At 40.1% G+C, this 12980-nt stretch overlaps 1 protein-coding gene across 12 annotated transcripts in view; it reads right to left on the bottom strand.

The window, feature by feature from the left end:
* LOC147027227 (pro-neuregulin-1, membrane-bound isoform-like) overlaps nt 1-12980 on the bottom strand; it is a 1384261-nt gene that overhangs the window by 138764 nt on the left and 1232517 nt on the right. For 7 of the 12 annotated variants that reach the window (XM_085883477.1, XM_085883478.1, XM_085883481.1 and 4 more), the window contains one exon: nt 4284-4357. In XM_085883477.1, the coding sequence (XP_085739603.1) occupies nt 4284-4357 (74 nt within the window). Of the gene's footprint in view, nt 1-3825; nt 3885-4283; nt 4358-12980 lie in introns of all 12 variants that reach the window. The other 5 variants (XM_085883479.1, XM_085883484.1, XM_085883485.1 and 2 more) reach the window with 1 other exon arrangement.

The following is a 12980-nucleotide window of genomic DNA, read 5'->3' as shown; positions in this document are numbered from 1 at the left end:
AATGGTGCTCTGTAAAATGTTCCAAGCACAAAACCAAACGTTTTGTAGGCCCGATCCACACTCGGATATTTCGCACAAACCTCATCTAATTTCTAGCAAACATAGGGTCTTTCGGCCATCAGTGTAGCATGAAACCATCTCGGTTTGTATGACTGTTCAAGCAGTCTCCAAGTGTTTGACACCGATTCAGCAGACTTGTGGAAAATCAAAAATTATTCCCATGTGCAAACGTTGATTTAAATCATGCGGCCATGCAACCCAGAGACAATACATATATGAGGGTCAACTTCCTGATGCCACATCATGGCTAATCTGATGAAGAAGAAGATTTAGATTTTAATCGGACATTTACCTACTTTATAATTCTTAAATCGGAAAAAGACATCTATTTTGTAGGGTATCAAGGGATAGATTAATGTATTAGTGTTGGGGTTGTCTGAGCATTTGGGTTCCCCTTTAAGAAATCATGGAAATCTCTTGAAGGTGCTTTTGGTTCATATTACAATGAAATAATTTGTAATGTGAATATATGTATATTTATGTGATTGACCCCTCACACACTCCTCGAGCCCAAGTAGCTGCATAAAGCAACTAAAGAAGACTTACACAAGGTAAGTGCTAACACTGTTTTGAACTCTTCCCAGAGTTCCTCAACAACTACAAAGATGTTCACACATCATACAAACATGAGAATCCCAATGCTATACACCGCTTCAGCTACCGGACCACTTTCCTCACTTATTGACGAATCATCAGCGATAGTGTAGACAGCAATGCATACCAATGAGGCTCTCAAGCATGTATCACGTGCAAACGTCAAAAGTTTTTTTTTTAATGTGTGAGGGTTCGTAAAATGTGTGAACATCTTTATAGCTGTTGAACTCTGGGAAGGGTTTGAAACAGCTTTAGCAGTTACCTTGTGTAAGTCTTCTTGAGTTGCTTTATGCAGCTACTTTGGCTGGAGGAGTGTGGGAGGGGTAAATCATTTATATAATCCAAAACAAGCCACCTGGGTGTTGTCGATTAGGTGGCTATTCCTTCCATTGACAGGTGAGAGATGTGGGTGGGTTTATATATATACATTACATGTGTGTACACACAATGGAAGTTGTGCATCTCAGGAATCATATTAAATAAGAAAGAACGCACACTGAGCATTAAAAGGAGAATACTTTGTTGGGCCTGATGTTTCGTGAGCAGTCAAGCTTGCATCCTCAGACTCGGCAATGAAGAAGCGGTTGACAGTAAATTATGTTGTGATTTGAATTTTGGGGTTGAAGATGGACTGAGGGGTAGGAACTAAAGCCTGGCTCAGCATGCTCAATTCTGAATTGGGCTGCATCCACCCATTTGCAGGGTGGTTGTTGGGCTGCACTGCTTGCATAGGTGTCTGTGTGGGGCTTGGTAAGCTGGGTTGAGGTCAACATGCCTGTTTGTCCTCCACCATCCCCACACAAAACCACACCCTGCACCACACCTCTATGTGGGGACAAGCCACAGTCATGAGTTTGGCCTGCTTCAAGACCAGTTGAGAGATAATTGAGGCATGGTGGTCGGATAACCAGTCGATAAATATGTAGATTGTAGTGATCTGTTGAGGTTGTCGTGATTTTTTGCCAACGATACAAATGTAATCATCGTGTTTACACATGCACATGTTATTAAAAAGATTGCTTTACACAGGTTTGGTACAACACCACCGTGTTTAGGTCTGATCGAGCGAATATCTTACTTACACACTGTCACGATCAAGTAATATGTATTGTGAATATCATATGTTGAGGTCATATTATGTATGCAAGCAAATAAAGGAAACTGTGTATTTCCACGGTACATGTATCCCATACCTCTCACCCTCCCTATCTCTGTGGGATGTGTGTGTTGCTTTATGTAATTTAATCTACCTCGTCATGAAGATCTGCATGGTAAGATGCCCAGCAGAGCAATTCTGGAACTCCCAACGGAACACTTCTGTTAAGAAATATCTTAACCTACCTCATTTGCATTATAAATACTGCCATATGCCACCAAAAAGTCCCCTTATGGGCAGAAACAAATCGGATGCAAACAGAATGGCAGTCTTTACGTCACTTGAGAAGCAAGAGCAGACACGGGCTCGGCTTGAGGATCAACGTGCAAAACAAGGAGCCTCCATGTCAGCTGAGACTACAAAGCAGACACAGGCTGGGCTTGAGGATCAACGCGCAAGACAAGCAGCCTCCACGTCAGCTGAGACTGCAGAGCAGACAAAGGCTCGGCATTCGGATCAACGCGCAAGACAAGCAGCCTCCACGTCTGCTGAGACTACAAAGCAGACACAGGCTCGGCTTGAGGATCAACGCGCAAGACAAGCAGCCTCCTGGTCAGCTGAGACGACAGAGCAGACACAGGCTCGGCTTGAGGATCAATGTGCAAGACAAGCAGCCTCCAGGTCACCTGAGACTACAGAGCAGACACAAGCTCGGGTTGAGGATCAACGTGCAAAACAAGGAGCCTCTGGGGCAGCATGTTGGGCATCCTTAGACAGTGAAGCATTTCAATACAAGTCCAAGCACATTTTGCAATGCCCAAGATTGGTAATTCATACAAAACCAGAAGGCCAACATTCCCCAATTTGTCATCCCGGAAATATTTAAATACATATTGCATTGAATTCCCCTTGACAACACCTGGTAGTTCAGATATACTGTATATATCTCACCTTATCAAAGAACAGTTTGTAGTTAAAATAATCCATATATATTCAGAAAATGTACATGAAATGCAGAGTGGAGAACAAAAACACAACTAACTCAAAGTTTTGTCAAAACTATAAAGGGCAGATTGACATAGACCTCTAACAGACCTGATGACCCGAGCAACAAGCTGGCTGACCTCATGTCCAGTTTTTAAGCACAATAAAACTACCGTAAATGTACTTGTGAGAATCAGACATCAAACTCATTTGGAATATCTGTTCTCATACAAAATTGATGTTCAGAGTTTCTCTCTTACAATGGCGAAGTTACATTGACGTATATATTCAGGTATAATTGAACGATCCATCATCAGTGTGAGGCTTTTTGAATTGTATTACATTATAATCATCTATACGTATGATGATATAAGATACTGTACCTGGGGGTGAGGGGGATAAAAAGTGACGTGAAAAGAGAAGGAAGATCACAGTTTGTAAATCACAACACTAACAGAAAATGACATCCAAATTAAGGATTTTCTTGTTTTGTATGAAATACGTTTCTTTTTAGACAAAACATACAGAAGGATCAAGATTTTAAGGAAGTTTTGATCAAATTTAGAAACAAGAGTCCAATATAATAATAGGACATTCTATGAACCACAACCCAAAAGAAAAGAGGGAGAATAAAGAAAGAAAGAAAAAAAGAAATAAATTAAAATAAAAGGAAAAGAAAGAAGGTACAACTTCAGACAAAGCAGTTCTTTCAAAATACGCTTTTACATTAAGCAGCGCAATGAAGACAGACATCTGTCACTATCAAACCTTTGGATAATGTGGCCCTTACAAATTAAAAGCCTATTTCTGGCAGGACGTCCAAAATGGGAAACAGTTTTTGAGATTTATTGCAAAAAGGAAATAGCTCGAAAAATCAAACATGCAGCTTATGATTAGTGCTGCTGCTGTGGGACCAAGCAAGTTGGGGCATCTGACAGCATGCCATTGGAAACAATAATAAAATTTAGGGAGAGGTAGAATGAGGTAACTGGAAGCCTGGAGTGTGCATTGGTTAAAGAAAAAAAGAATGTTGGATTTGAAAAGAGGAGATCAAAATTAACATGGAAGGGAGTGAAAGGAACCAGACGTACTGTAGAAACTGGCCATTACGGAGGTTTGACAGCGGTGGCCTGTAAAGTCGGTTGGACACCTGACGGAGAAACAGATCACAGAAAAAAAAAGAAACAACAAAGTTGAACGCAAAAAAAGATGTCATGACATTGCAAACCATGCAGCATGACCTGGGTCTTTGGAGAAAATGCAATGCCAGGACAATTCAGCAAAACAGTTGCAAACGTGGTTACGATAAAGGTGAAGAAACACGTGATCGCAATCAAACATAATTTAGCTCCATCTTTCTGGAACGTGGCATTGTAATTCATTCCAGCAATTTCCAGAATGTTTATGAATAAGGTTTTGATTGCCTCATCAATGAATGAGAGAGGCTCGCTTTCATGACACAAGATGATGAAAGGTGGAATGAAACCTTCCTGGCAGTGTCAATATTTCTCAAAATCCAGGCCAGGTAAGAATATAACATTCAACATACTTTTGCCATTAATAACTGTATCAGTTCGAGGTTCGGTCTCCATACACCTCTGTCCATAGTAGCCTTCTTTGCACCTATAAGAAGGGGGAAGGAAAAGGAGAAACCACAGAACAAATGCATGCGGCAGTCACAAGAGCAGCAAAGGATGATGGGTAGAATTAGTTTGTGACCTGTGATGATAGTATAACCATTTCATGTTAAAAAATGCTGCAGAATATGTTAGTTGGGATGCATTCAATAAAAAGCAGCTCATAGTTTGATGGTTGGTAAAGCTGGTTACTTTCAGTTAGTCAGAAGAAATATATAGTTAGAATGAAGTTGTGCTGATAAGAAGAAAATGATTTATTGCATTACTCAGGTGTGTGTGTGTGTGTGTATGTATGTGTATGTATGTGTATGTATGTGTATGTATGTGTGTGTATGTGTGTGTATGTGTGTGTATGTGTGTGTATGTGTGTGTATGTGTGTGTATGTGTGTGTATGTGTGTGTATGTGTGTGTATGTGTGTGTGTGTGTGTATGTGTGTGTATGTGTGTGTAGAGAGGAGAGAGAGGAGAGAGAGGAGAGAGAGGAGAGAGAGGAGAGAGAGAGAGAGAGAGAGAGAGAGAGAGAGAGAGAGAGAGAGGAGAGAGAGGAGAGAGAGAGAGAGAGAGAGGAGAGAGAGGAGAGAGAGGAGAGAGAGGAGAGAGAGGAGAGGAGAGAGAGGAGAGAGAGGAGAGAGGAGAGAGAGGAGAGAGAGGAGAGAGAGGAGAGAGAAGAGAGAGAGGGGAGAGAGGGGAGAGAGAGAGAGAGAGAGAGAGAGAGAGAGAGAGAGAGAGAGAGAGAGAGAGAGAGAGAGAGAGAGAGAGAGAGAGAGAGAGAGAGAGAGAGAGAGGGGAGAGAGAGAGAGAGAGAGAGAGAGAGAGAGAGAGAGAGAGAGAGAGAGAGAGAGAGAGAGAGAGAGAGAGAGAGAGAGAGAGAGAGAGAGAGAGACAGAGACAGAGACAGAGACAGAGACAGAGACAGAGACAGAGACAGAGAGAGAGAGAGAGAGAGAGAGAGAGAGAGAGAGAGAGAGAGAGAGAGAGAGAGAGAGAGAGAGAGAGAGAAGAGATCCACTCCCACCACCTCCACTGTTCCTTTTGTCCTGTTAACTCTTAATCCGAACAGTGAACTTGCTCTTCCACGAGCCTTGAGAATATACATATACAAAAAAATAGTCTGAGACACACAAACAAACACAGAGGTGGATACTTTGAGACTTGGGAGAGCTCTGTTCCACCTTTTGAAAACCCACATATGGAGATAAACAATGACACATGCATTGCTTTAAAAGTATAACCTGAATCGTTATTTTAAAGTAAGTATTTTTCAATGTATACTTTAACCTTATGAAACAAAATTGGGGGATAACCCAAGACTTTTTTTTTGTTATCAATCTACTCTTACCCTCAAGTGAACATTATCTTCAAAAATTTCCTTCAAATCATGCCACCCCCCCCTCCCCATTGGTTATTACGTTGATTCATTTTCATGAATGTCAGTCTTTCGAATCTGGAATTGAACATGATTCTCAATAGATAATATTTAATTAGATATGATTTTTGTCCGTTGATTTGTTATATTTTTTGAGCCAGTGTGTTCATGGTGTTGTGACCTCCTCCATGAAAGATGGATGGAGGTTATGTTTTCACTCCTCTCTGTTTGTTTGTCTGTGAACAGGATATCTCAAAAAGTTATGGACGAATTTGGACGAGACTTGGTGGACAGGTTGGGTGCGTGACAAGGACTAATTCATTCAATTTTGGTGAAGATCTGGATCTGGATGCTGTCATGTTTTAATTTCTTAAGTGATTCTTCACCATTGAGAGATTAGTGCCAAAATAGATATATAGAACGATATTTAGAAACGTGGACAGGTTATGACAAAAACTTGTGGGATGAGTCGAGTATGTGATGAGAACAAGCTGATTCGATTTTGGTTAAGGGACGGATTCAGATGCGGACCATGAGTGGGATACAACACATAAACCATTCATCCTGGCGGAGGTATGCGCTCCACTGAGTGTCATTATTTTTTGTTGTTTCACTGTGGGGTTAATGACAGTTCATCGAAGTTGAATGGGTGAGCAGAAAATGGTTGTGGCTCGGAAACCTTTGCGGACAGAAAGCTCATAATTCTTTTGGAGGATTATTAAAACCATGCAAGTCCTCTTATAGGCTCCCAATGGCACAGGTCATCGGCCTGGATAATTGACAACTTATTCACAAATTTGCCTTTGGTGGAGGAACTTCTCAGAAAAAAATGTTTGAAAAAAAAAACCCCAAAAAAATGTCTCAGAAAAAAAACAACAAAAAAAACAAACAAACAGCTGTTTGTTCGATGCTGCACGGAAAGTTTGTGGTAGTCACTCATCTGAACTAGGGTTCAAAGAAAATGTAACAATGGTGACCTATGTGTCAAAAAAGCTTAAAACAAACCATTGGAATGCGAGCTCGTGTGGCCATAAGAAAGCAGATATAATCATGCATTACAAATTAAAACAAAGTTTTTTTAAATGTTGAAGTGATGGATGAACAAATTTGAATCAACTGCACATCAGAAACAGGAAGCTGGTCAGATCCAAGATGGAACAATATGGTAGGAGTTTGTGTAATTGCATACTTTGTTTTCTGTAGGTTGAACTAGGACCATCCAAATTATCACACAACAGGTGATTGGTTTTGACAGATCTCATGAATGAAATTGTGACACCACTCATGAAATGCAGGGATAGAATCCAGAAACTTCGTAACACTGTGCGATCATCAATAGAACTGGCCCAACACCCCAACATCTTACAGGCCCAACACCTTGAAGAGAAAGATATGCTCAGTATGGTCACACACAAAGGATGCAGAAAGTGTGTGTTAAGGAACGTAGTGTTTTAATCTACAGCGAGTGTGACACAAACTGGAGTAAACACTAACCCTAACCCCAACCGAGAACCCCAAACCCTGGATTATTGAACTTTTCAAAATGAACTTTTCATTGTGACATCACTGCAAATAGAGTTGGATATCTTCTAACATATTACTTAATTTTATTTGATTTGATTTATTGGATTGTTCATTAAATTTTTTTCATTACATTTCTACAAAATCATAAAAATCATGGAACGATTTAGCATTTCACACAGATTTCAATTTTGTTTTAATTTCTGAAACCAATGCAAAAACATATGGAGCTCACGCTGATCGATACAAATGTAGTGACGTGTACGAAAGTACCATTGTGTCTCACGGTGAAGTGAAGCTTCATTACAAAAATACAATAAATGGCATCAGCAAAGTCAATATGATTTGTTGTTTATGTAGATTGAGTGATTGACAGGAGCACAACTGTTTAAATTGAAAGCCTTTATCCAAGTTTTTGCTCATCCCTTGGCTCGTCTACTCTTTCACCAGAAAGAAAGTGTTTGTGAAGAAGATGGGTCCAGGAGGCATTAACTGGAATCAGGCCCTGGAAAGGTGTGAGTTCAGATAAGAAGGTTTGGTGCCAAAGCATTCTATTTGAAAATAGCTTGGGCCCTCTTTCAGGGGCTTTATAAATAAAACATGAAGCCATGTTTCAAAAACCAACTAGCCAGAAAATAATAGATTAAGAATGATTGGTATTTAGGCAATGAGCGAAGCAATTTGGATCTTTAAAGCTGGATCTGGTGCCAAGATACTCACGGAGCAGTTTAATGGCTCTTTGTCCTAAATTAAGTTTGTATCCGACAATTCCACGTGGGTGCTGAAGTCAGCTTTGTGTGCACTTGAAGTCGATAAAGCATCTATTCACTGAAAGCTTTTTAATCATCAGCTCCATTCTAAATCTATATAAAGGTAGCAGTTAGCCGAACAAACTATTTGCTCAAACCTCTTTTGTTTATGTTCGTCACAACAAAGTTTATTCTTTTGTAATTCCAAATCAGGAATGATTTCTCCTTCGTCCAAAGTCAGTTATCAGTTTGTCCAATGTAAGAAAAGTTAGTCGATTAAAATTTTGTTACAATATAGGTATCTCGAGCAATGGAAGGTTTGTGCCAGTCATTGATTTAACATCTTAGTCATTTAGAAATAAACGATTTCACGAAGGGCACCCGATAGGTGATGCACTAAAAATGAATAAATAAATTATTTAATTAACCCTTTCTTCTTTCACGTTGATATCAGATTGTAACACTTCATTTGGAACTGTCAAAAAGTAAACAAATGGTAGAGGTAACAAATAGCCCACAGGCAGAGAGAAGAGGGGGAAAAAACGGAAAGTTAGCCACTAGAGGTTTGAACAAGGGAAGTGAACCGAGGTCAGCGGCGTGAGAAATAGAAGTGAAATTACTCGAGACATCGTCCTAATTGCTTGGCATCAGTGTACAAGGGCGTGATGAATGGAAAAAATAAATAAGAGGTTTTTTTCCTCGACAGGAACTAAACAATATCTTCACTTGTTTCGAGTTTTGACGGAGGTGATGCCTTCTGTACAATTACATCTGTAAATGTGATGATTTGGCACATGAGATAAAATGGACAATACAATTTCCATTGCAAATCATTGGTACTGTTTTATCTTTGAAGCATAATTATCAATTCCCTTATCAGAAAACAAAAACAAACAAAAAATGGTTTAAAAGAAACTTGGGAATCTCATTGAAAGTGTTGTGATCGTAGTTGTGATGCAACATACTCTGTGACAGAGCATCGGTCCTGATAAAGCAGTTTCTTGGCAAGGGATTCTTTATTGTTTGCAAGCAGTCTCTTTTCTTGGCACCCTGAATAAATTACAAAGTGTAGACTGGGAGGGTTACCATTGCCTTCCTAACAGTTGCTATGTCAGGGATTTAGAATTTGTCCATGGTGCCCCAGCGATAGCTCGCCTACTCTTCATGAAGGACACGTGGGATTTTTAACGTTCACAAAGCAATGCCGGCAAATGGGATGGCGGTTTAACGTCCATCCAAGGGACGGCACACACACAGCCTATGAAACATCGGGATGACAGTTTATGACTGGGTTGGGATTCAAACCCAGGCTCGACAGCTTAGAAGCCAGCATGCAAACGGTATTTCATGTCTTATTCAATGCACAAAATTATTTTATGAAATACATGCTTTGCTTAACGCATGTGCCAGCAGGATAGTCTCGAGGTATGTGTGCTTCTATTTGAGCTCTCTAGCTTGGGTTTGAATCGCGACCCAGCTCCTGTTTTTTTTGGCACGCAGGGCGAAGCGTCGACGTACGTGCAGTCCGTCGGCATGATGTCAATCCAGAGGACTCGTCTACTGGCACTAGCCCTTGGTGGACATTAAAGATCCCACCATGTTGTTTTTTGTTATGAGTAGTTTCCTTATCTCTAGCACCCTCAACAAATCACAAATTCCTGCACAGTCAGTTGAACGTCAGGCTTGACCAGCCAGGTCATGGAAAAAGACGTCTTGGGCCAAAAACGTGCTCCAGTCAACCCGCTCAAAAACGTTCTCTTCTAACTATCACAGAAAGGAAGGTGGGAAACATTAGAGCCTTTAAAGTAGTAGTCGTAGGAGTAGTAGTAATAGTTGGTCATGATTAATCATATTGGATAAACATCAAATTGGATATTGGATAAACATCGCCCGTGACATCCTATTGGATAAAAAAATAATAGGTGATTAATAAATATGTGAAATATTACACCATGGCAGGAGTGGTTAAAAAGCTTGATCATGGAAGAAGCAAAGCCCGGTTGGTATGACGCTTAAATATTTCCCTGTAAATATTTGCTGAAAATCAATATCATTGTTTGAATTTAGATTTGCATTTTCACGGCTCTTCAAATGAAGTTTTCTCACTGTCTATCACAAAACAGTAGATAAAGTTTATAGTTAACAATAACCTGATTGCCTTGTATTCAAGTAGTATTTCATACTTTATTCCTCATTTAATATCATGACATTTGATGACACCAAATAAAATGCACCATTGTTTTCAATGAATGTTTTCACTTTATCATTGTCCATTGTGTGGGGCCATCGTCATTGATGGGATATACAGGGGGCTGCAAAACTAGGTATACAGTAAGGATTATACCAGTATTACCAGTATTATAATAGTGATGCTTGCATTCATGTAATACGAGAATTCATTCATTAATACGAGATTAATGTTTATTATTGGTATGTTATTATTCATATGCTTGTATAATTAATCAATAAAATACGTTTCGTGCACTCGTTTTGTTTTTCATTACTGTATACCTACTTTTGTTGCCCCCGTATATATTTTTTAATGTGACAGCCTGATGCGGTATAAAATGTCCAATAAAATAACAGCTTCAGCATCATTACTTTTGGAGAAAATTGGATATAAATTAGGATAAGCTGCTACACGAAGACGTTTTGAAATCGTGAAAATAAATATATTTCATAATTATTATCTGCATCGAACATGGCCGAAGAAGGAACCTATGTGAAACCGCAGTGGGAAGGTGGTTGCTGTTCTAAATAAAACGGCAGAGGAAAAAATAAATCGAAGGCGTTGAACAGCTGTTTCCAATTCGCACTTCCTGTTTGCGTAAATAAGTAAATATCAGGCAGGAAATAAAATGGTGTATGATGTTTTACGCAGGAAGGACACGTTTCTCAAGTATGATGACATGCCGGTACACTGGAGTCCCATCAATACCAACTCAGGGTAAGAGGAACTAAACAATAAATTGGACTTCCACAAGGCAAACAGCATTTGGCTAACAAGCATCCATGCATTTGGATGTCGATATTCGGCTGAAAAACTGTTCGCTCTGTCCATTCATCCGAATAGCATTCCGCCACATTGGGCTGAAACAGCGTTCTGCTCTGTCCGTTTGGCTTTAGCGTTCACCTTTACACAGTTCAGTTTGGCTCTTTGTGGATTTGGTGGTAACTGTGCCATTTGCCTTTAATTTACTCCATTTGTTTGTCCCACTTTGATTCCGAACACCTCCGCTTTGTCAAATGCAGTCCTGGCTGGCCTGTCCTATGTCTTCCCATCTGGTGAGCTCATTAAAACTTTGCTCTGTGCTTTCCTTTGTGCATTGTTTCTTACTTTGTTTGTGCTGCACTTTTTGCTTTTATTTGTGCTTTGGTTGAAATCTTTAAAAAGCTTTCAAAAATGCTTCATGTCTATAAAAAGCAGGTTCTTTAAAAATCAGCTGGTGCTATCCACCTGGAAGGCAAACCCAACTGTTTGGAACCTACAACCCATCCACTTTGTGTGCAACTAGTGCATATCAGTCCTTCAATGGTTAAAATGTATGGTGCAGAAACATGGGCTTTGAAAAAAAGGGAAGAGGAGTTGCTGGAGAGGACAGGGATGACAATGCTTCGGTACATTCTTAAAGTATCACGAAGAGAGCGGTTGAGGAATGAGGAGATACACAAGAGAGCTGAAGTTGTAACTATCACAGAAAGGATTAGAGAGACTATGTTGCAGTGGTTTGGACATGTGATGAGGAAAAAGGATGAAGAACCAATAAAGAAAGCATGGAATGATCCAATTAGAGGAAGACTATCAAGAGGACGACAAAGAATACACGAATGGAGTTCGTGGAAAGGAATTTGAAGAGCATGAGATCGAGAGATGAAGATGAGGAGGACAGAAGGGAATGGAGAAGTTGGATCCAGGTGGCTGACCCATAACTGTTTGAATTAAGGCACAGAGAAGAAGAAGTCCTTCAACAAGTCAGATCCCAATGCGAAGCTCCACAAAGGCCAATCTTTTGAAGCCTCTCAGCTTCCTCCAAATCCTGGCGGAAAATACAAAAGTCCATCACCGGAAGACATTCCCTTCTGTACTATCACACTTACAGGACAGTCAAGTTGTATCTTGCCCTTGACAAAGCTGAATATTAATTATTTACTGAAACAAGGCCAAAGTCCAATAAATCATTATTTTCCACAGCTACCCTTTCCCCAATCACAGATTTCTCCCTATAGCTTGTGGATTTCTCTCCCATTAAAGTTGAGAAGCTTGCAATCCATCGTGACACCAACACCTCAATTGCACCAGAGGATTTGCTGTTTTAATTCTTGGAAATGGTATTTCAACACCTGTCCTCTTCTTATTCATTGCTCTTCGGCAGATCTTTCTTTCAAAGATGGTAGCCTGCTTTCATCCTGGAAAGCTACCAACATCACCATATTCAGAATAAGGGGACAAGTCTGATCGACTCAATTACAGACTGGACCGTTTTCCTCCGATCAAAATCAAAGTGGTGGAATCTATTCAAGTCTTATTGATTTAGAAACAAACTGGTCATCGATTTATTTTTCGTACACTAGGTGAAAGGTCATGGAAGAGCTCGTACACTGAATGGATCAGGATGCAACAGAACAAAAGCAACAGTGGAGAGGAGGAAATGCCAACAGCGGGGTTGAAGGACAAAATGGAAGGATACTTGGACAAACAATAGGTGTGGGGAGGAATGGATACATAGGGTGGACAAGATGGATACAGAAGCAAACTCTGAGAAATAAATTTGGAAGGAGGTGGCCGTGGACGTAGGATGTGGTTTAACAGGGTTGGAAAAGATCATGGTTTTAAATGGGGCATGATCTGAGATGGTGTTGAATTTCTGTCTTGAAGACTCCGATGGTCAAATGACAATAAAGATAATGTGGAATATTGGTTTCACAGGTGGGGGGAAAAAAAGAACACATGAGTGAAGGCAAGCAGTGATTT

The sequence above is a fragment of the Eptatretus burgeri genome, chromosome 5 (assembly GCF_056783735.1).
Source record: "Eptatretus burgeri isolate ZD-2024b chromosome 5, Ebu_testis_v1, whole genome shotgun sequence".
Classification (NCBI taxonomy): domain Eukaryota; kingdom Metazoa; phylum Chordata; class Myxini; order Myxiniformes; family Myxinidae; genus Eptatretus; species Eptatretus burgeri.
The sequence above is the reverse complement of the archived record's forward strand: the minus strand, read 5'-3'. Positions and strand labels throughout refer to the sequence as shown.